The following is a 23229-nucleotide window of genomic DNA, read 5'->3' as shown; positions in this document are numbered from 1 at the left end:
TCATGTTCAGAGTAAACCGTCATCTCCTGTATTCAGTGCTGTACACCCCATTCGTATCTTAAGTTTAGTATTGTCTAGTTATGAAACAGTTTTCTGATTCTATTTGGTATACATGTATATGAACACTGGACCAGAACTCTCCCTTCAGTATGCCTGGTGATTTATTGATTATGCAAGCTGTCATCCTGACAGCTGAGGCTGTCTTAAGCACCTCACAGCCACTCAAGAGACTGATCCTTAACAGAAGATTTTAGTTCAACCCACAGAGGGAATGCCAATACTGGTAGCAGTTTTCTATTGGGATTTTTCAATAATGTTATCCAGTGTTATGCATCCTACCTAAGCAGAATAGTTCCAGACATGTTGCTGCCCTGCCCTGCCCTTGGACTGTGTTGCCATCCATGTTCTTTCTGTGCCTTTTATGTCTCCCCAGTGCTCTTCCAATGCCTTCCCAATACTCACAGTGTGATCACCATACCATCCCAGTAACACAACCTTTTCACAAAAGGAGGGCCCACCAGACCCATTTCAAGGCTATTTCTTCAGAAGTCACCAGCTAAGAGAACACAACAGAAAAATTTAACAGGGGCTGGAGAGGTGGCTTAGCGGTTAAGCGCTTATCTGTCAAGCCTAAGGACCCCGGTTCGAGGCCCAATTCCCCAGGACCCACGCTAGCCAGATGCACAAGGGGCGCACAGATCTGGAGGATCTTTGTAGTGGCTAGAGGCCCTGGCATGCCCATTCTCTCTATCTATGTATTGGCCTCTTTCTCTCTCTGTCGCTCTCAAATAAGTAAATAAAAAACAAAAAAAAAAATATTTAAAAAGAAAAATTTAACAGGACTTAATTAAGCATAAATTGAGTGCAGAAAAAGAAGAAAATCATGGCTGGAGAGATGGTTTAGCAGTTAAGGTGTTTGCCCGTGAAGCCAAAGGACCCAGGTTTGATTCCCCAGGACCCATGTAAGCCAGATACAGAAGGGGCACATGTGTCTAGAGTTCGTTTGCAGTGGCTAGAGTTCCTGGCATGCCCATCTTCTCTCTCTGTCTCTCTTCTATCTCTTTCTCCTTGCAAATAAATAAAAATTTTTAAAAATGAGCTGGGTATGGTGGCACATGCCTTTAATCCCGACACAGGATCACTGTGAGTTCAAGGTCAGCCTGAGATAGAGTGAGACCCTACCTCAAAGAAGGAGGAGGAGGAGGAGGTGGAAATCAAACAGAACGGAGTGTGATCATATTATCTCTTGCACTCATCAGCTTATCTCTGTTTTTATCATGTGGAGACCATTTTGATGCTTAGTTTTGCAATTTTTTTTTCTGTTCCTACTTCCCCTTTCCTTCAGGTTACAGTCACACACATATTTCATGCTGCTGCTTTATAGGGCTTGGTGCTTTCTTGAAATTTCTATATTTTCACATCTCTTCACCCCATCCACTTCTTGCATCTATGTCTGCGTACGTGGATCTTCAGGGCTCCACGTTCTCTAGCCTGAGATAGACTGAGGCCGTACCTTGAAAAATAATTAATTAAACAATTTACAAGTCAGGTGTGGTGGCACACACCTTTAATTCCAGCACTTGGGAGGCAGAGATGGGAGGATCACTGTGAACTTAATGCTACCCTAAGAATACATAGTGAACTTCGGGTCAGCCTGGGCCAGAGACCTTACCTCAAAAAAAAAAATTTTTTTTTAACCTCACATTTAAATTTTTACAATATTTATTTATTTGAGAGAGGGAGAAAGGCAGAGAGAGAGAGAGAGAGAGAGAGATTGAGAATGAGCATGCAAGGCCTCCAGCCACTGCTAACTCCTAACACATACACCACCTTGTGCATCTGGCTTATGTGGTTATTGGCAAATTGAACCTGGGTCCTTAGGCTTCACAGGCAAACGTCCTAACTGCTAAGCCATCTCTCCAGCTTCTTCCTCACATTAATTTATTTTTTATTTATTTGCAAGGGAGAGATAAAGAGAAGCGAGAAGGGGCGTGCTAGGGCCTCCAGCCAATGCAGAGGAACTCCAGATGAACGTATCACTTGTTGCATTTGGCTTTACATGGGTACCGGGGAATCAAAACAGGATTGTTGGGCTGGAGAGATGGCTTAGCAGTTAAGTGCTTGCCAGTGAAGCCTGAGGACCCCGGTTGGAGGTTCAATTCTCCAGGACCCACATAAGCCAGATGCACAAAGTGGCGCAGGCATGTAGAGTTCCTTTGCAGTGGCTGGAGGCCCTGGTGCACCCATTCTCTATCTATGTTTTTCTGTCTGTCGCTCTCAAATAAATAAAAATAAACAAAACAAAAAACACAAGATTGCTAGGTTTTGTAGGCAAGCACCTTAACTGCTGAGCCATCTCTCCAGCCCTCACAAGTTGTGTTGTACATTGCTGTTTTAGAGAATTGATTCCTATTTCAAAGCTCAGGCAGCATAATTCACAAAAGAGAATAGGAAAGCTTCATGGGAAAAATTTAAAACAATAATTATATGTATTTATATATAAATAGGTCATAAACTAAAGCACTTTTCAAACACGTGTGTGGAAACATTCTTCAGGCAAGTTTCCTGCACAGTGGAGAAATCCTAGCGATAGACTTCAAATGAAATGTCATCTGACGACATTCATTCATAGCTTTTGGGCTGGCGGGCTGCTGGTCCACCTGATAGTCACCAGGATGTTGGGTCAAACAGACACGGAGATGGGCAAATCAATGGTCATTAAGGGAGGTATAAGTAAACCCAAGATGATTTAGCTCTGAATCTGCACCCTTCCGTCTTTAATCCCAGCACTGGCGGAGGCACCGGGAGGAGGACCGTAGTGAGTTCGAGGCCAGCCTGGGCTACAATGAGACCCCACCCGAAAGAAAAACTGAAAATTGACTCTGCAACCTCCCATCTGCCCACAGTCACAGGCGCGGAGAGGGCAGGAGGGAGTGAGCAGAGAACCTGCGAGGGCCCGCCCTGCTCACCACAGGTTCCCACGTCTGCGGCCCCAGAGGCTCCAAGAGGGCGGGACCTTTACAGCCACCGCGATCTGTCGCTCGGGGAAACGACCTGGAGCACAGTGCGCGGAAGGCGGGGCTTCGGCGGCCGGGGGCGGGGCTTCGGCGGCCGGCAGTGGGCGGGACTTCCGGCGGCAGGGGCGGGGCTTCCGCAGCTGGAGGACAGAGGGCGGGGCATCCACAGCTGAAGCGCACGGGGCGGGGCTTCCGCCGCCGGTTCAAGCTCTGACTCCGCCATCTTGGGGTTCGGCGCCTTCCGTGGGGGCCGCAGGAACCTCCAGCTACTGTGGCCCCTCGCTGAGACGGGATCCGAGGGGGACGCTGCGTGTCCCGGGAGCTGGCGATGGTGAGCGCGGTGGCGGGGCCGCCCGAGAGCCGGGGAGAGGGAGGAGGAAGAGGGCGGCGTTGGCATCGTCGCTGTCGCGGGGCGCTGCGTCCCCTCCGCTGTCTGGGGGGCCGGCTGCGGGGTCCGCCTCCCTCCCCCCTCCCCCACGCTGTGTTCTGTCCAGTCCTGGTGGACGCGGGAACTTCCGGCCTGGGCTGCGGGCCTCTCTCTATGTCCTGGAGCCGATTGTGTGCACATTGATGCAGGGTGATGGGATGTGGACAAGGGTGGGTGTTCAGGGGATTCCGCAGTCGTCGGGTGTCCTGTCTAGTCCGGAGCACTTCCGGAGTCCCCGGACCACTCAACCCTGTCCTGATCTCTGTAATTATTTTTCTTTAAAAAAAAAAAAATGTTTATCGAGCCGGGCGTGGTGGCGCACGCCTTTAATCCCAGCACTTGAAAGGCAGAGGTAGGAGGATTGCCGTGAGTTCAAGGCCACCCTGAGACTACCTAGTGAATTCCAGGTTAGCCTGTGCCAGAGCGAGACCTACCCTGAAACCCTTCCCCACCCCCCAAAAGTTGTTTGTTTATTTGCAAGCAGTGAAAGATAGACAAAGAATGGGCATGCCAGAGCCTCCAACCATTGCAAACTGGACTGCAGTCACCTGCGCTGCCTTGTGCATCTGGCTCCATGTGGGTACTAAGGAATGGAACTCAGGTCATTAGGTTCTGCAGGCAAGCACCTTAACAGCTGAGCCATGTCTGCAGACCTGTGATGGCTTTTTGTCAGCCTCTAGCGTTGTGGTTACTGTGTTTCCCAAGTGTTGTATCTGGGTCCCTCATCACCTGTTAGCCATTTTCCTAGGATTACTAGAGTATAGATTGGTGCTCAGACACCCTCCCAGTTCCTCTTTCCTGGCTGGATGACTTTGATTCGGAACTCTCAACCATTTCCGCTCATGTCTGTTTCTGGGGACTTACTCTGCCCTGGCCAGGTAGTGGTGGGATCCTGAGTGGCTCTCCTAGCCAGAACCCTCTGAGCACAAGATGGGCCTTGTGGACTTCAAGACCCACAAAGCTAAACAGTCTTGGAAACAGGTGCAGAGATCCTGAGAGATACCAAGATACTCAGGTGTAAGACGCACAGATCAGTGATTCTCAGTGAGGGCTGAAGGCCAGACTGGTGTGTGGGTTCTTGGGTCCTCGCTCAGGGGCTGGCTGCGGTACCCCCACCCACACCCCCAAAGGCACCCAGGCATTGGGGGTGGTGAGCGCATGAAAGTAAAGATTTTGGGGGGATAGTTATGGTGAACAGCTCTCGATTTATTGTCAGGGAAATGGGTTTTATAAGCAGCTGAGGGTCCTAAGGGGATTGGATGTACAAGCTTCCTTGCTGGTGCCTAATTAGCATATGGCGACTTTCATTCCACCTCCTAGGCAATGGGGGGGTTGGGTGTTAAGTGATCTAGGGTCTCAGGGGGGATGGGCCTTGTGAAGGCGCTGGCTGATTAGGAGTTTCCTAGGCAACTGGCCAAAGGTCACAGGGCTATGGGCAAAGCCTAAGTTCAGGTGTGCTGGACTCGGAGAGGGAGTGGCCTCCCAAAACCCGGGGGGTCCTTAGCCATGGCTGGCAGCTCAGGCCCCTCTCCCAAAGGCCCCAGCCTGTGCCTGGCAGTGCCCAGTGTGGAGTGATTCTTCTTTCCTTGTCTTTGCCCTCCCATACCTGGCAGGGTCTGGCAGCTGGAGAACAAGTCCAGGGGGTTTGGGACATGATGCAGAAGCAGAGATGCAAGGGAGAGAAGGTCTCTTCCCATCTGGTCCCTGATTGCAGCCATAAGTCTGTAGCTTTCCTAGATTTCTCTGGGGTAAGGCCATTGCTAGGGTTGAATCCTGGTCATCAAGTCACAGATGTCAGAGGGGAAAGCTTTGGAGACTTGGGGAGCAGGGGAATGAGGCATGTACCTCAAAGCTGCTCAGTAGACACACAAGCTCCGTCCACTCTCCCGTGTGTGGCCTTGACGTGGCAGGTGTGTCTTCTGTTTCTTTCCTGTTTCCTTTTGTTCTATTCAGGTAGGCTCTCTATAGCCAAGATAGAGTTTTACTACAACTGAGGTGTGGCAGTTTTCAGTATGCTCCTATGTCAACCTCCCAAGTAGTAGATATATGAGACACATACGAGCCAGCAACCTCCAGCTACCTTTCCTGTCCATCTCCCTCTCCAGCTCTCTCTGGCTGTGTTCAGTGGATTCTCTCTAAGATACTCAAAATCGTTGTGGAGCCTGGTTGGGAAAGACTCCAACCAGGTAGATGGATAACCCTGAATGCTCTCGCACCATCCCCCCCGCCCCGACCCCCATGCAATGTTAAAGTGGAACAGAGAATGGAGCCTAGACATGGATTTAAATCTCATTTCAGAACCAGGAATGATGGTATAGGCCTAAAAGTCCAGCTACTCAGGAAGCTGAGGGAGTGGGAAAGATGGCAAGTCCTAGGCTGTGGAGTTCAAGGCCAACCTGATTTAACTTACTTAAACTGTAACTCAAGCAAAAATTAAGTGGGGAAATCTCAGTAGTAGAGCACATGACTGACATGGGGAGGCCCCTGGTCTCAATTCCTGTTCAACTTCTTGACCTCAGAGAAGCCAGTTACCGTTCATGAGGTCCAGTTTATTCTACTGCAGAACTGGATGATGCTACCTGCTGCTCAATATGGTGGGGCCAGAGCAAGGCAAGAAGAAGGAATTGCCTTGGAGAGGCCCAGCTGCTTTAACATTGACCAGCCTTCCTCCAAGGGACCCTGAAGCCCTAGAGAGATGTGGAGTGTGGCTCACTGTACAGAAAGAGATGTGGGGCCCAGGGAGCAGGGCATGGGTGGTGACCACCATTGTCTGCCACCATGAATCCTGCAAGACAGTGGCTTGGCTATCAGGTCTCCAGAAGGCTATGTCTGTACTAGGCTCAGAGGAGACTCAATGGGATGAGAGAGCCATCAGTTGCTGAATGTCCCTCATCTCAACCTGAATGAGATACTAAGGGCTCTGTGGGAGGAGGATCTGTAGGAAGAAGACAAGCCTGGGAAAGATGGAGGAAGTTAAAGATGTAAGGGAGGAAGTGAGAGCCTTCTGGAGTGAACAAGTACACCAGAGGCATGGATGCCAGGACTTGAGGGCCAGACACCTTCAAGAGGAGGTAACTCCCTTGGGAGGAAAAGTTCTGAAAGATGAGGTCAGTATGTGAGGTGGAAGTATGGGTCTGAGGGAGGAGTTGAGGGTGTTAGGGAACGTACACAATCTGTGTACTGTGAGGAGTAAGTAAAAGCAGGGATTCTGAAAGAGGGAAAGGGTATGAGGAATGAAGTAATTTGGAGGGAACTGGATAGTGAAAACCAGTTCTGAGGAAGGAGAAGAGAGCTTTAGGGCAATGTAATAGGTGAAGACATGACCTGTGGAAAGACAGACAGTAATAAAAAGGAAGGAGGGATGGAGGAATGACTTAGCTGTTAAGGCGTTTGCCTACAAAGCCAAAGGACCCAGGTTCGATTCCCCAGGACCCACGTTAGCCAGATGCACAAGGGGGCGCACACATCTGGAGTTTGCAGTAGCTGGAGGCCCTGGTGTGCCTGTTCTCTCTCTTTCTCCCTCTCCCTCTTTCTCTGTCAAATAAATATTTGTTTTCAAAAAAGAAAGGAAGGAATTATGTGGACATATGAAGAGAAAGGAGTCCTTCACTCTGGTGTCTACTTAAAGTCTGTTGTCAGCTGAGACCAGGGCATTCCAACACACTAGGCAACATTTGCTGTGAAGGTTGCCAACATATAGAGAATATAAGTTTTTTTAAGGTGGTATTTCAGATAAGAACGCTAAAATAGTAATGAACCATGCCTAAGTGTACATGACCTTCAAATATGGCCTTACTCTTTTCACAGATGTGCACTTGAAAGTTTTTGGCATCCTCTGTGTCACGCTGATGTGGGAGATCCAGGAAGATACCTCATGTCCTGTAAGCTAGAAATGGTGAGTTTGTTGACTGGCCTTCTGAGCCAGGAGAGGGGAAATGTGACACCCCCCCCCCTCCATATTTGTAGCACTGAATACTGTCTCCCAACCCCTGACTGTGTATGCCACCTGGTTCTTGGCTTCTGATACCCAGAGAGACCTCTGTCCTTCAATTCCTGGGACCCTTATATCTTGTTTCCAAGACATTGCAAAGTGTCTAGATATTCTGGAAGATGTCCTTTGGACATCAGGCTCCATTCTGTCTCCCAGCTGCCTGCACCTGTGATGTATTTTGTCCTGTCTCTGATGATCTTGGGTGGCCCTCACGTCACCCTTGGAAGATCACTTACCCTGGCCTGGCCAGGTTTCATGGACCTGAGAATCACCAAGGCAGAGGTTCAGGGAGATTTGTGGGCCCCCAATGCTGCGATGGGCTGTGTGGTGCCTGCAGAATGATAGCAATGTTGCTGAGCCACTTTGTGAATTTGCAGTCTCTTGCCTCTGTGATTATGTCCTTGACTGTTTGAATCCAGCAGTGTGCATCTCTTCATTTCTGCTGTCTCCCACCCACCTTTCTGTGGTGTCTGAGCCTCTCACCATCTCTCCTTCACAAGGCATTTCCTGTAGGCACGTGGCCACTAGGACATAGACTGGAATCAGGCTTTCCACTTCTTGTCTGGGTGACCTCTATTAGGTAATTTTTCTGAGTTATTTCCACGTGTATGTGTGTGTCTTGAGTATTAGCTATCAAATCTAGAGATTGAAGCTGACTAGGCAAACCACTTGCCACTGAGCCAGGCTTAACTTTTTATTTTGTCTGCCCAAATTTGTGTATGTGTGCCCATGCTAATGTCTTTTGCTGCTGCAAAGAACTGCATCTGGCTTTATGATGGGAATTGACTGTGGAAGGCAGGCTTTGCAAGTGCCTTTGGAAAATGGAATGTAAAGGGACACAAGAGACCTGGTTCAACATCATCCTGTATAACCCTTGCCTTTAGGCACACAGAATGGAGGCCACCACCCAAGTTGATCTTTCTGACATATAAAGGAAAAGTTCCAGGCCTTATTGCAAAATACAGGTTGGGGTCCAAGTTTATAAGGAGAATCCTAAGAAAAACAGATTGGACCAGGTGCAGTATGTAAAAAAATTGTAGCTGTGTGTGTCCTTGTTCAGAACAGGCTTCTTCAGTCAGGAATGTCTAAGGGAGGACACTCAGATGGTCCCTGGTCCTTCAAGGCCATGTAGGCTAAGGGGAGTGCATCAATCAGGAAAGGGTGCCAAACTTGTTTATTGCCTGCAAGCTTTAGGGATGGCTATTATCTCTTTAATCCCTTTACTTTTCAGGGAAGGCTGTTAGCCTTTCACCTGCCAAGTTCTGAGATTAAAGCCCTGGGAGTTTGCTCTGTTGGGCACGACCGATTCTTTCCCACCTCATACTTGTTCATCTGTTTCTTTCATGAAGAGGATCCTGTCATTGTTCTTGGATGAGGCTGTCTTTTCTTCCCTATGTGATATTCTTTTCAGAGTCTTCTGTGGAGATGGCTTAGTTGACATGAATTGCCTTAGTCTGTATTCATCTTGAAATATCCTGTTCTTTTCCATCAACTTTGAAAGATAATATTGCCAGGTATAGCATTCTCAGTTGGGAGTTATTCATGTTCAGAGCTTAGAGTATATCATTTCATTCCTTCTGGCTTTTAGGGTTCTGAGGAAATGTCTGGGGTTGTTGTGACATTCCTGCCTTTATATGTGACTTGGGTTTTTAAAAAAAAATGTTTATTTTTTATAGGAGACAATGTCTCAGGGTGGCTCGAACCCATGGTAATCCTCCTACCTCTGCCTCCTGAGTGCTGTGATTAAAGGTGTGGGCTACCAAACCAGGCTCTTAACTGTTTTTAAAAGTAAAATGGAAGTACTCTCTCAGGTATTTCACCTCTTTTGTGTTTAACTTCATAACGGGGAACTTGTCATGAATGTGCCATAGTCTTTTGTTGTTGACTATTCTTTGTGCTTTTGTGTCTTGGGAATTTGTGGAGATGGATATGACTTTAAATTTAAATTCACCTCCTTCCCACCTTTATTTGGCTGCTTAATTTGTGTGAGTTGTTTCAAGGGATGCGTTCTCTAGGTTTTTATGGGGAAGACAATGCTGAATCCCAAGTTTTGTTGGTAGCTCCTGTTTGATACCTTTTTTTCCTTACAGTTGTGTTCCCTTCAGATCACTTGTACACCATTAGGGCATTGCAGTGGGAGATATAGCTTACAGAACTTTTTAAGTGCTTCAGTCATGTTTTCTAGATCCTATACTTGAACACAGGTGAAATGTTTGCATTGATTTTTCTTTCTCCCATGACGCATGTCAAGCAGCACCTTGTATAAGACACTGGTATGACCTTCCACTATCTGGTCTCAAGTCTGAGGACTTGGTTTGAAAATAAATATATCGTTTCAGGGGTCAGTACTGTTTGAGGACGTCGCTGTGGAATTCACCTGGCAAGAGTGGAAGCACCTGGATGCTGCTCAGAGGACCCTCTACAAGGATGTGATGCTGGAGAACTACGACAGCCTGGTGTTCCTGGGTGAGTCAAACTCCACTGTAACTGTCAGTAAGAACCACTTACTTCTTGGTTGATAAGTATTAGAATCATACCAACTTTTTGTTTTGTTTCTCTCTGAGGCGGGGTCTCACTGTAGCCCAGGCTGATCTGGAACTCACTACATAGCCCAAACTGGCCTGGAGCCCACAGTGATCCTCTTTCCTCAGCCTCTTGTGTGCTGGGATTAAAGACATGAGCCTCCATGCTGGCTTCTATATCAACTTTCAACACTAATTTTGTATTGTACAGTGTTGTAACTAATCCATGGTAATGGCACATATTTGTGGGTCAAACTGGTTTTCCCACACATTTATATAATTAATATGTATATGTGACACAGTCCCACTCTAGTCTAGGCTGGCCTAGTACACACTATAGCTCAGGTCGGTCTTGAACTTAAGGTGATACTCCTATCTCAGGCTCCAGAGTGCCAGAGTGAAAGTCAGGAGTCACCACACCTGGCTATATTGGATAATGATCACGTTAAGGTAACTGTTAAGTTGAGCAGCTCAGGTGTTACTTGTGAGTAATGGGAACATTTAAAATCTCTCCGAGGACTATTTTGAGATATTCACTGTCTGTCAACTATATGTTTACTACTGTTCTGTAGAGAACAAGTTTTCCTCATGCCCCCTTAGACAGTAGATACTCTCCATCCCTCTCCTTGCTATGCCTTTTTAACAATCTAAGGACCATTGTTTAATTCTCTAGTTCCTTGAGGTCAACTTTAACTTATAAGTAGCATGAGAAGCTAGTTTTCTTTTTTTTTTTAAATAGACAATATATTATAATTCCCTCCCCTCCCCCACTCTCCCTTTCACAGACCTACACTCCATCATATCCCCCTCCCTCTCTTTTATTTTGATGTCGTCATCTTTTCCTCCTATTATGAGGGTCTTGTGGAGGTAGTGCCAGGCTCTGAGAAGTCAAGGATAATGAGGCAAATTTCTGTCTGGACAGTTGCATTGTAAGCAGTCCTACCCTTCTTTTGGCTCTTACATTCTTTCCACCACCTCTCCTGTAATGGACCCTGAGCCTTGGAGGATGTGATAAGAGATATTGCAGGGCTGAGCACTTCTCTGTCACTTCTTCTCAACACTATGGCACCTTTTAGATCATCCTAGTGGTCACTGCCATCTGAAAAGAGAAGTTTCTGTACCAAAAGTGACAGTAGCGTTAATATGTGGGTATGAATGTTAAGTGAAGGGCTTACAGGGCACAGTATGTACACTTAGGCAGACAAGAGCAAGCATTATGCTCCTAGGACTCATGACTTCCCCACTGTACGCTTTTTTTCATAAAATATTTTTATTTAGAGAGAGAAAGGACACACCAGGACCTTCAGGCATTGCAAATGAATTCCAGATGCATGCACCACCTTGTGCATTCTGTGGATCCTAGGAAATTGAACTGAGGTCCTTTGGCTTTGCAGGCAAGTGTCTAAACCACCTTCCCATCTCTCCACCCCACCATAGGCTTTTGATTAGTTTTTCAGTACCAGGTATGTATTCTGTCCAATAGAGCAAGCCTCTAGTCTAATTAGAGATCATCTGGTTTCTCCCATAACAGACATGCCACTATTGTACCCATTTGGTCATTTGGACTGCCTGGCCAAACATGAGGCTTACACTACCCACTGTTTTCACCACTAATGACTTCTGTCTCCCATAGGGCTGCATGCAGTGCAGCTTTTTCCAGCTTTCTGTCAGCTGGTCTACAGGGAAGGTGGTTTGCAACTCAGTCCCAGCTTGGTTTCTCAGTGATCTTACAGTACACGCATGTGGAATATTCAGCAATAGGACCTTACCAGCTATTTCTGTTTGGAAACCGAGAGCCTTGGAAATAGCCTGTAATGTTTTGAGGCATTATGGACCTCCCTGACCAACAACTCACTGGAAGGTATCCCATCCCTGGCACTGAAATTTTTCTAGTAACAGTTTATAGCTTCTGGGGATGCCATTATCCAAAAAGATAGGTTTTCATATGGCTCATTCACAATACCATGAGTTTTGATTAATGCTCCCCTCACCCTTTTATACTCAGTCTCTTCCCCTAACCTCACTTAAGCCATTCCCCCCCCCCAATCTGTTCATCTACTTACATATATACAGTACCATCCCCTTAAGTCTTCCCCTCTCCTCCCTCTCTTATACCCTTTTCTAGCTTACTGGCTCCTACCATTTTTTTTGTTTGCTTGTTTGTTTTTCGAAATAGGGTCTCACTCTAGCTCAGGCTGACCTGGAATTTGCTATGTAGTCTCAGGGTGACCTCGTTAGTGGTGATCCTCCTACCTCTGCCTCCCGAATGCTGGGATTAAAGGCGTACATCACCACACCCAGCTACTAACAATTTTTTTACTCCAACTCACAAATCTACACATTTGTAGGTAGGATCCACATGAGACTGACCTTGTGACATTTGGATTTCTGGACCTGGTTTGCCTCAGTATATATAATCCTTTCCAGATCCATCCATTTCCCTGCAAACTTCATAACTTAATTTTTCTTTACCTGTGAATAGAACTCCATTTTGTAATGTACTACACCTTCATTATTTATTCATCAGTTGAGGTGAGAATAGTACTTGGGACATATGCCTATGAGTGCTGTCTCAAGAACCCCACACTGATGATTACATTCCCAACAACAGTCTTAAAGTGTTCCTCTTTGTCCACATCCTCACCAACATTTATTGTCATTTGTTTTCTTGCTGATAGCTATTGTGACAGGAGTAAAAAATGGAATCTCAAAGTAGTTTTCATTTTCATTTCCCTGATGCCTAAGGATGTATGATTTTGTTTAGATGTTTATAGGCCATCTGTACGTCTTTTGATAACTCTCTATTTCAAGGTGATCTTCCTACCTCTCTCTCCTGAGTGCAGGGATTAAAGGTGTGTGCCACCATGCCCCAGCTCATAGTTTTGTTGTTTTTTGGTTTTTCGAGGTAGGGTCTCACTCTAGCCCAGGCTGACCTAGAATTCACTATGGAGTCTCAGGGTGACCTTGAACTCATACCAATCCTCCTACCTTTGCCTCCCGAGTACTGGGATTAAAGGCATGCACCACCACACCCGGCTTCATAGTCCTTTTTTTTTTTTTAATTATTTGTTTGAGAGAGAAAGCAGAGAGAGAGGCAAATAGAAAATGGGCATGCCTACAGATGATTGGGCTTCTGTGTGAGAATGAAAAAACTCAGTAGCAGAGGCCAGCAAGCTAGAAAAGAGATATAAAGGGAAGAGAAAGGAAGGGAGGAGGGGTACTTAAAAGGATGGTATTGTATATATGTTAAGTAGAAGAATTAGATTAATGGGGGTGAAAAGGCCCAAAATGAGGTCAGGGGAAGGGCTCAAGTAAAGGAAAGGTGGAGGGAGGGCTAATCAAAATCTAAGAGGATATAAATAAATCATGGAAGCCTACTTTTTTGGACAATGGAACACTCAGGAGCTGTAGATCTCTGTTAGAAAATTTTCAGTGCCAGGGTTGGTTACCTTCCATTGAGTTGTTGGCCAGGGAGGTCACTGATGCCCCCAAAACATTACTGGCCATTGCTGAGGCCCTTGGTTTCCCACCAGGAATAGATGGTAAGACTATTTCTGAAGACTCCATATACTTGGGCTGCAAGGCTACAGAGAAATCCTGCTGGAACTGAGCTGATAACCTCCTCCATGTAGACCAGCTGACAGAAAGCTGGAAGAAGCCATTCTGCATGTAGTTCAATAGGGAAGAGAGAGAAGTCAGTGAAGATACTCAACAGTAGACACTGCAAGCCTTACATTTGAATAGCCAGGCCAAATAAGCCAACAGGTGCAATAGTGGCACGTCTACCATGGTTGGAGAGCATACATCCCTGATACTGAAAACTTAAAACAGGGGTAGTCATAAGCCCTGGGGGTGTAACATCTGCTGATGTCTGGCTAAATGTATATACTATGCTTATCAAACTGCCCAGTAAGCACTCTGTTAATGTTCATACCCTTATATTAATGCTACCCTCACTTTTGGTAGAGAACCTTCTCTTTTCAGATGACAATGACCTTGGGACAACTCAGAAGGTATCATGGTCCTGGAAAGAAGTGACAGGCATACTTAGTACTGCATTATCTCTATTACACCTTCCAAGGCCCAGAGTCTAATGTGGAAGAGGTGGCAGAAAGAATGTAAGAGCCAAAGGAAGGGTAGAACTCCATACAACATGCTCCTCCAGACACAAAATGGCCTGGATATCCATGACCTCACAGTGCCTGACACTACCTACACAAGACCATCATAAGAGGAGGAAAAGACCATGACATCAAAATTAAAAGAGAGACTGATTGAGAGGGGGAGGGGATATGATGGAGAGTGGAGGGAGGAAGGGTATTACCATGGGGTATTTTTTATAATCATGAAAGTTTTTAATAAAAAGTTTAAAAAAAAAAAGAACTTCTATGGTTGTAAACAATATCCCATGATAATATCCTCCCTCCCCCCACTTTCCCCTTTGAAACTCCATTCTTCATATCTCCTCCCCCTCTCAATCAGTATCTCTTTTATTATGATGTCATCATCTTTTCCTCCTGTTATGAGGGTCTTGTGTAGGTAGTATCAGCCACTGCAAGGTCATAGATATCCAGGGCATTTTGTGTCTGGAGGAGCACGTTGTAAGGAGTCCTACCCTTCCTTTAGCTCTTACATTCTTTTTGCCACCTCTTCCGCAATGGACCCTGAGCCTTGGAAATTGTGCTAGAGATATTGTGCTGAGCACTCCACTGTCACTTCTTCTCAGCACCATGGTGCCTTTTGAGTCATCCCAAGGTCACTGCCATCTGAAAAGAGAAGCTTCTTTACCAACAGTGAGAGTAGCATTAATATATGGGTATGAACATTAAGAAAAGTGCTTACTGGGCAGTTTGGTGAGCATAGTATATACATGTAGCCAGACAACAACATATGTTACACCCCCAGGGCTCATGGCTACCCCTGTTTTAAGTTTTCAGTATCAGGGATGTATTTCCTCCCATGGAGCAGGCCTCCAGTCCAATTACAGGGCAGTTGGTTTCCACCATGACAGATGTGCCACTATTGCACCCGTTGGCTCATTTGGCCTGGCTGGTCAGATATAAGGCTTGCAGTGTCCACTGTGTAATATCTTCACTGGTAATTTCTCCCATTGAACTGCATGCAGAATGGCTTCTTCCAGCTTTCTGTCAGCTGGTCTACATGGAGGAGGTTATCAGCTCAGTTCAAACAGGATTTCTCAGTGGCCTTGCAGCCCAAATATGTGGAGTCTTCAGCAAAAGGGTCTTACTATCTATTCCTGGTGGGAAACCAAAGACCTCGGCAATGGCCTAAAATGTTTTGGGGCATCAGTGACCTCCCTGGCCAACAACTCACTGGAAGGTATTCCATCCCTGACACTGAAAATTTTTTAGCAACAATCTACGGCTCCTGAGTGTTCCATTGTCCAAAAAGTGGTTTCCATATGATTTGTTATATCCTCTTAGATTTTGATTAGCCCTCCCTCCACCGTTCCTTTATTCAATCTCTTCCCCTGACCTCACTTGGGCCTTTTCACGCCCATTAATCTATCCTTCTACTTGAATATATATATACCATCCTATTAAGTACCCTCCTCCCTTCCTTTCCATTCCCTTTATGTCTCTTTTCTAGCTTACTGGTCTCTGCTACTGAGTTTTCTTCCTACTCACACAGAAGTCCAATCATCTGTAGCTAGGATCCACATATGAGAACATGTGACATTTGGCTTTCTGGGCCTGGGTTCTCACTTAGTATAATCCTTTCCAGATCCATCTATTTTCCTGCAAATTTCATAACTTCTTTACTGCTGAGTAGCACTCCATTATGTGCCATATCTTCACTATCCACTCATTAGTTGAGGGACATCTAGGCTGGTTCCATTTCCCAGCTTTTTTTTTTCTTGTTTTTTGTTTGTTTGTTTTTCAAGGTAGGGTCTCACTGTAGCCCAGGCTGACCTGGAATTCACTCTGTAGTATCAGGGTGGCCTCAAACTCACAGCATTCCTCCTACCTCTGCCTCCCAAGTGCTGGGATTAAAGACGTGTGCCACCACACCCAGCTTCATTTCCCAGCTATTGTGAATTAAGCAGCAATAAACATGGTTGAGCAAGTATCTCTAAGGTAATGAGATGAGTCATTAGGAGCCAAGAGGCTGTCTTTTTTCCAATGAATATTTTTGTCCAAAATCAGATGGCTGTAGCTGCCTGGAGTTACTCCTGAGCCCTCCATTCTATTCCATTGAGCTACGTGTCTTTGTGCCAGTACCATGCTGTTTTTGTTAGTATGGTTTTGTAATATAGCTTAAAATCAGGTATGGTGATACCACCAGCCTTATTTTTGTTGCTCAAAAATTTTTTGCTTTTCAAGGGTTTTTCTGTTTCCAAATGAATTTTAGGATTTTTTTCCTCTTTTCATGAAAAATGTGATTGGAATTTTAATGGGAATTGCATTAAATGTGTAAATTGTTTCTGGTTAGATTGACATTTTCACAATATTTGGACTTCTAGTCAAGAACATGGGATGTCTTTCCATTTCCTAAAATATTCTGCCATTTCTGTCTTGAGTGTTTTAAAGTTTTCATTGTAAAGATTCTTCACATTCTTGGTTAGGTTTATTCCAAAGTACTTTACTTTAAAAAAAATTACTGGGCTGGAGAGATGGCTTAGCGGTTAAGCGCTTGCCTGTTCCCCAGGTCCCACGTTAGCCAGACGCACAAGGGGGCGCACGCGTCTGGAGTTCGTTTGTAGTGGCTGGAAGCCCTGGCGTGCCCATTCTCTCTCTCTCCCTCTATCTGTCTTTCTCTCTGTCACTCTCAAATAAATAAATTTTTAAAAAAATTATTTATTTATTGGTTTTTTGAGGTAGGGTCTCACTTTGGCACAGACTGACCTGGAATTCTCTATGTAGTCTCAGGCTGGCCTTGAACTCATAGCGATCCTACTACCATGCCCAGCTTTTTTTTTTTTTTTAGTCAGTTGTGAATGGGAGTGATTCCCTGATTTCATCCTCTGCATGTTTGTTGTCAGTATACAGGAACACTACTGATTTCTGTGTGTTTATTTTGTATCCTGCTGCATTGATAAAAGTGGTCATCAACTCTTAACAGTTTCCTCTCCTCTCCTCTCCTCTTATAAGTCTCTTGTCTTATTGGTATAGCTAAGATTTCTAGTACTATGTTAAATAAAAGGGGGACAATGTACACCCTTGTCTTGTTCCTGATTCTAGTGGAAAATCTTCATGTTTTTTCCCATCTAATATTATGGTGGCTATAGGCTTCTCATAAATACCCTTTATTATGTTAGAGATATGTTCCTTCTATTCCCAGTTTATGTAGGATTTTTTACCATGAAAGGATGTTATATTTTGTCAAATGCCTTTTCTGTATTTATTGAGATGAAGTTCTGATTTTTTCCTCCTTCAGTCCATTTATATAGCGCATTACATTTATCAATTTGCGTATGTTGAATCATCCCTGTATCTCTGGAATAGTCTTCTTGGTCGGGGTAAATGATCTTTTTGATATAATCTTGTATTCTGTTTCCCAGTATTTTGTTGAGAATTTTTGCATTTATGTTCACGAGGGAGATTAGTTTGTATTTTTTATTGTTTTTGTTTGTTTGTTTGTTTTGCGTGTGTGTCTTTGGTTTTGGTAGCAGGGTGATGCTGGCTTCTATTTTATGGAAAAGTTTGAGGACTGGTGTTAGTTCTTCCATGAAGGCCTGGTAAAATTCACCAAGAATCCATCTGGACCTGAATATTTTTTATTTGGGAATTTTTTAAAATAACTGCTTGGATCTCCATACTTCTTATAGGTTGATTTAAATGGTTTATCTTTGATTTACTTTTGGTAGGTCATATAAATCAAGGAAATCATCCATTTCTTTCAGGTGTTCAAACTTAAAGAGGAACATGTTCTTAAGGTATGTCCTTATGATTTTCTGAACTTGTTATTTGCTGTAATGGTGCCTTTTTGCCTCTATTATTAATTTGTGTCTCTCTTCTGGTCAGACTTGCTAAGGGTTTTTATATTTTTGTTTTTGTTGTTGTTTCTATTTCATTAACTTCTGCCCTAATCTTTATTATTTCTTCCCATCTACAGATTTTTGGTTTGTCTTGTTATTCTTTTTCCAAGGCCTTAAGGTGAAGCATTAAGTTGTTTACTTATGACCTTACTAACTTAATATAGGCACTTAAAATTATAAATTTTAGTCTTAGGACTACCTTCATTGTGTTCCAGAGGTTTTGGTATGTTGTGTTCTCTTTATCATTTGATTCTATGAATTTTTTGATTTCTTCAATGACCCAAGTGTCATTTAGTAGTGTATTGTTTAGTCTCCATGATTTTGTGTATGCTCTGTATTTTTTATTCTTGCTGATTAATAGTGTAATCCCATTGTGATCAGATAAAGTACAAGCAATTATTTCAGTTTTTCTGTAATTTGTTAAGATTTGTGTCCTAATATATGGTCCATTTTAGAGACTGTTCCATGTGCTGCTGAGAAGACTGTTTATTCTGCAGCATTTGGATGGAATGTTCTGTATAAATCTGTTAGGTCCATTTGTTCCATGACCTCATTTAATCCAGACGTCGTTTTGTTTATTTTTTGTTGGGATGACCTATCAATTGACAAGAGTGGGGTATTGAAGTCTCCTGCTACAGTTGTGCTTGGTGTTATCTATAACCTTAAGTCTAATAGTGTTTATTTGATGAAACTGGGATCACCCATGTTTTCCTGTTAAATTTTTCCTTTAGTCAATATAAAGTGACCTTCTTTATCTTTCCTAACTAATGTTGGTTTGAAGTTTATCCTGTAGGATATTAGAATAGCAAAACCTGTTTGTTTCCTAGGTCTATTTGCTTGAAATACTTTTTATGCTTGCAATACTGTTTTCCATCCTTTCACCTTAAGACAGTGTCTCTTTTACAGAGAGGTTTGTAATTTGGAGGCAACAGAAGGATCCTGACCTTTCTAATCCAATCTGCAAGCCTGTGTCTTTTGGTTAGGCATTGAGGCCATTGATACTAAGAGTTATTATTGAAAGGTATATATTCTTGTAATTCTTGTTTTGTAATGCTTCCTGTTTTCCCTTTACTCACTTGTTTTAACCGTTATGTGAGTATGGTTCATTTTTTTCCTGTTTCCTCGTGTGCTTTGCTTTCTCTTCAGTGTGAAAGATGCCTTTAGGTATTTTCTGTAGAACTGGCTTACTGGTCACATATTCCTTTAGCCTGTTTTTGTTGTGGAATGTCCTTATTTCTCCAACAATTTGGAAGGATAGCTTTGCTGGATAAAGTAATCTTGGCTGACACTTGTTATCTTTCAGAAGTTGGAATGTATCATTCCAAGCTTTCTGGCTTTTAAACTTTGTGTTGAGTAATTATTGATGGGCTTGCCTTTTTAAGTAACTTGAATTTCTCTCTATCTTCTTTCTATATATTTTCTGTGCTTTGTGTGTTTGGTAGTTTAATTATAACATGGAGAGGAGAGGTTCTTTCCACGTTTTGTCTGTCTGGTGAACCACTAAGTTGTTGAACTCCTTTACAAAGTGGACTAAGGGGTTATTTATAAGAACATGTAGACCCCAATGCAGCCATAGTGTTGGAAGGTCTCATCCCAGCATGGATGGAGCTTCACATCCCTAGATCTTCCAGCCTTTATGTAAGCCTGCCTTCTTAAGTTCTGTGACCTGTGCATCACTGTGTAACCTGGTACAGGGCAGGGCACCTGATGACACCCGAGTGTCGGATGTATTGTGGAACAAATATGGCTTATTCTGAAAGTGCTCTTATGCACTGATCAATTTCTCAGGCTGGATCATTTTGGGGTGGGGGTTGAAGTAGGGTCTCACTGTAGCCCAGGCTGACCTGGAATTCACTAAGGAGTCTCAGGGTAGCCTCGAACTCATGGTGATCCTCCTGCCTCTGCCTCCTAAGTGCTGGGATTAAAGGTCTGTGCCACCACACCCGGCATAGGCTGGATCATTTTTATGCCAACTCTCTGTTGCTCAGTCTCTCCTAGATATCTTATGAGTTATCTTTCCAACTTCATTTTGGTTTCTGTCTCATTCACATCTGTTTACTTAAATTTTTGTAAATCATCAGTTTGGATAATTTATCAAAATTTATTTCTGCTCAGTAATAATCCAGTTAGTAAAGAATGTTAGTGTAACTCCTCTGCAAATACTATGTTTCAATCCATTGAGCATAACATGTCTACTGACTTCCCTCAGGAAAACTAATTTAGGTCATTGGCATAATTTGTATATTGTTTCCCACCTATAGGGCACTGCATAAAAAAACCTGAGTTAATCTTCAAGTTGGAGCATGGATTTGGGCCATGGAGTGCAACAGAAGCTTCCGTATGGAGCATCCCAGGTCAGAAAATTTATACTGAGCAAGAGAAGTCAAAAAGATGAGACTGTATCAAATATTGGTCATTGTTGAACTGTTTTCACCAACTTTTGTCCAAACCCAGTCCTGATAACAGCTATTCTGATGGATCAGACACTTAAAGTTAACACTCTGTGAAGGTTAGCCATATGAACCCATCTCTTCTTTTCCATGTTTTCTTAAATTTACCAATAATTCAGTCCATATATAGAACTTCTTAGACATTTTTCTTTTAATCTTTTTGAGACAAGGGTCTTCATCTTGCTATATAGCTAAGGCTGGTACTAAATTCCTAATCTTTCTTCCACCCCCATATGCTGTGACTACAGATATGTCACCATACCCAATTCTTTATTTATTTTATTTTATTTTTTATTTTTTTGGTTTTTCAAGGTTGGGTCTCACTCTAGTCCAAGCTGACCTGGAATTCACTATGGAGTCTCAGGGTGGCCTCAAACTCACAGCAATCCTCCTACCTCTGTCTCCTGAGTGCTGGGATTAAAGGTGTGCGCCACCACACCTGGCACTTATTTTTCTTTTGAGAGGGAGAGAAAGAGGCAGAGAGAGAATTGGCATGTCAGGGCCTTCAGCCGCTGTGAACACACCACAGACGCATGCACCCCCTTGTGTGCACATGGAAATTGCGCACTTGCAGCACTGTGCATGTGGCGACGTGACACCTGGAGATTTGAACATGAGTCCTTAGGCTTCACAGGCACGTACCTTAACTGCTAAGCCATCTCACCAGCCCCAACTCTTTTTTGACATTTAAAATTTTTTTCTGTTCATTTTTATTTATTTGAGAGCAACAGTTAGAGAAAGAGGCAGACAGAGAGAGAATGGGCGTGCCAGGGCCTCTAGCCACTGCAGAGGAACTCCAGATGCATGTGCCCCTTGTGTGTCTGGCTAATGTGGGTCCTGGGGAAACAAGCCTTGAACTGGGGTCCGTAGGCTTCACAGGCAAGTGTTTAACTGCTAAGCCATCACTCCAGCCCTTTTTTGACATTATCGGTTATATATTTTATTGAATTTAACTGAAAGTTGTCATTTCTTTCTCATACAGGTGAAAAGCCTTATGAATGTACAGTATGTAGGAAAGCTTTCTACTTTAAGTCTGAACTCACTCTACATCAGAGAAGTCATACTGATGAGAAACCCTTTGAATGTAAGGAATGTGGAAAAGCTTACTCTTTCAAGAAACAACTGACTGTACATCGACGAATTCATACAAGGAAGAAGCCCTTTGAGTGTACTATATGCAAGAAAGCTTTCTGTTTCATATCCCAACTCACTGTACATCAGAGAAGTCATACAGGCGAGAAACCGTTTGAATGTAAACAATGCAGGAAAGCTTTTTCTTGCAGGCCACAACTCAATATACATCAAAAAACTCATACAGGTGAGAAGCCTTTTGAATGTAAAGAATGCACAAAAGCTTTCTCTTGCAAGCAAAGACTCACTGTACATCAAAGAACTCATACAGGTGAGAAGCCCTATAAATGTACAGAATGCAAGAAAGGTTACTCCCAGAAACCACGCCTCACTAGACATATGAGAACTCATACAGGTGAAAAACCTTTTGAATGTGAAGAATGTGGGAAAGCTTTCTATTGCAATTCAGAACTCACTGTGCATCGGAGAACTCATACAAAAGAAAAGCCCTATGAATGTAAAGAATGCAAGAAATCTTTCTCTTCGAAACAGCAACTCACTGTACATCAAAGAACTCATACCGGTGAGAAGCCCTATGGATGTACAGACTGTGGAAAAGCTTTCTCCTGCAAGTCACACCTCAGTCTTCATCAGAAAATTCATACAGATGTCAAGCCCTATGCATGCAGAGAGTGTGGGAAAGCTTTCTACTACAAGTCACGCCTCAAACTACATCAGGGAACTCACGAGAAGCCCTTTGAATGTACAGAATGTGGGAAAGCTTTCTACAACAAGTCAAAACTAACCCAACATCAGAGAATTCATACAGGTGAAAAGTCCTTTCAATGCACAGGATGTGGGAAAGCTTTCTACAACAAGTCAAAGCTCACCCAGCATCAAAAAACTCACACATAGGGTTGGGGAGATGGCTTACTGTCAAGGTGTTTGCTTGCAAAGCCAAAGGATCCTGGTTTAATTCTCCAGAGCCCACATAAGCCAGGTGCACAAAGAGACACATACATCTGGAGTTTGTATGCAGTGGCTAGATGCCCATTCTCTCTCTCAAATTTAAAAAACCTCTTACATAGTGAATTTCAACTCAGCCAGGGATACACAGAAAGACTTTTCTCTGCTTTTAAGTAAATGAATTTTGTTTAAAACAATCTTCCTATAATATGAAGAATTACAGTATTTTCCCAGTATGGCAACAAAACAATAAATGGATGCAAAGCTGCAGTGAGTTAAGACCCCAGGTCTTAGCCCACCAAATGAAATCTGGTAAGGATGATGATCATAAATGATAATCATACCAACATAATATTACACATGTTATTTTACCTTCTCTTCCCCTAAGGTTCTTGAACACATAAAATTCAAAATTATAGTTACTTTATCTATTACTCTTTTTAATTTTCATGTGTATAAAGTATATAAAATATGAATAAGCAATTTCAATAAATGTTTTATACAAAAGTGTAAATATGTATGTTGAATCCTGTACAGTTAGAGCTATTATATTTTATTTGAATTAACGTAATATGGAAAGGTATAGAGCTGTACAGAGCTAATATTTATGTAATGAGAATATGTTGAAGTTGATTTTCAGGAGTTATGTATGTATTAAGCTATATGATCTCACAGAAAAATGATAGGAGGGGCTGGAGGGATGGCTTGGTGGTTAAGGCACTTGCCCACAAAGCCAAAGGACTCAGATTTGATTCCCCAGGACCCACGTAAGCCAGATGCACAAGG

At 43.6% G+C, this 23229-nt stretch overlaps 1 protein-coding gene across 2 annotated transcripts in view; it reads left to right on the top strand.

Moving 5' to 3' along the window:
- LOC123456358 (zinc finger protein 25-like) overlaps nt 1-23229 on the top strand; it is a 26742-nt gene extending 3513 nt beyond the window's left edge. The window contains exons 1-5 of one of the 2 annotated variants that reach the window (XM_045139190.1): nt 3226-3348; nt 7252-7339; nt 9775-9901; nt 20218-20310; nt 21389-23229. In XM_045139190.1, the coding sequence (XP_044995125.1) occupies nt 7319-7339; nt 9775-9901; nt 20218-20310; nt 21389-22392 (1245 nt within the window). In that variant the 5' untranslated portion in view covers nt 3226-3348; nt 7252-7318 and the 3' untranslated portion in view covers nt 22393-23229. Of the gene's footprint in view, nt 1-3225; nt 3349-7251; nt 7340-9774; nt 9902-20217; nt 20311-21388 lie in introns of those variants that run through there. The other variant, XM_045139191.1, reaches the window with a different exon arrangement.

Source organism: Jaculus jaculus, chromosome 21 (assembly GCF_020740685.1).
Source record: "Jaculus jaculus isolate mJacJac1 chromosome 21, mJacJac1.mat.Y.cur, whole genome shotgun sequence".
NCBI lineage: Eukaryota > Metazoa > Chordata > Mammalia > Rodentia > Dipodidae > Jaculus > Jaculus jaculus.
Note: the sequence above shows the minus strand (reverse complement) of the source record. Positions and strands in the feature narration are given on the sequence as shown.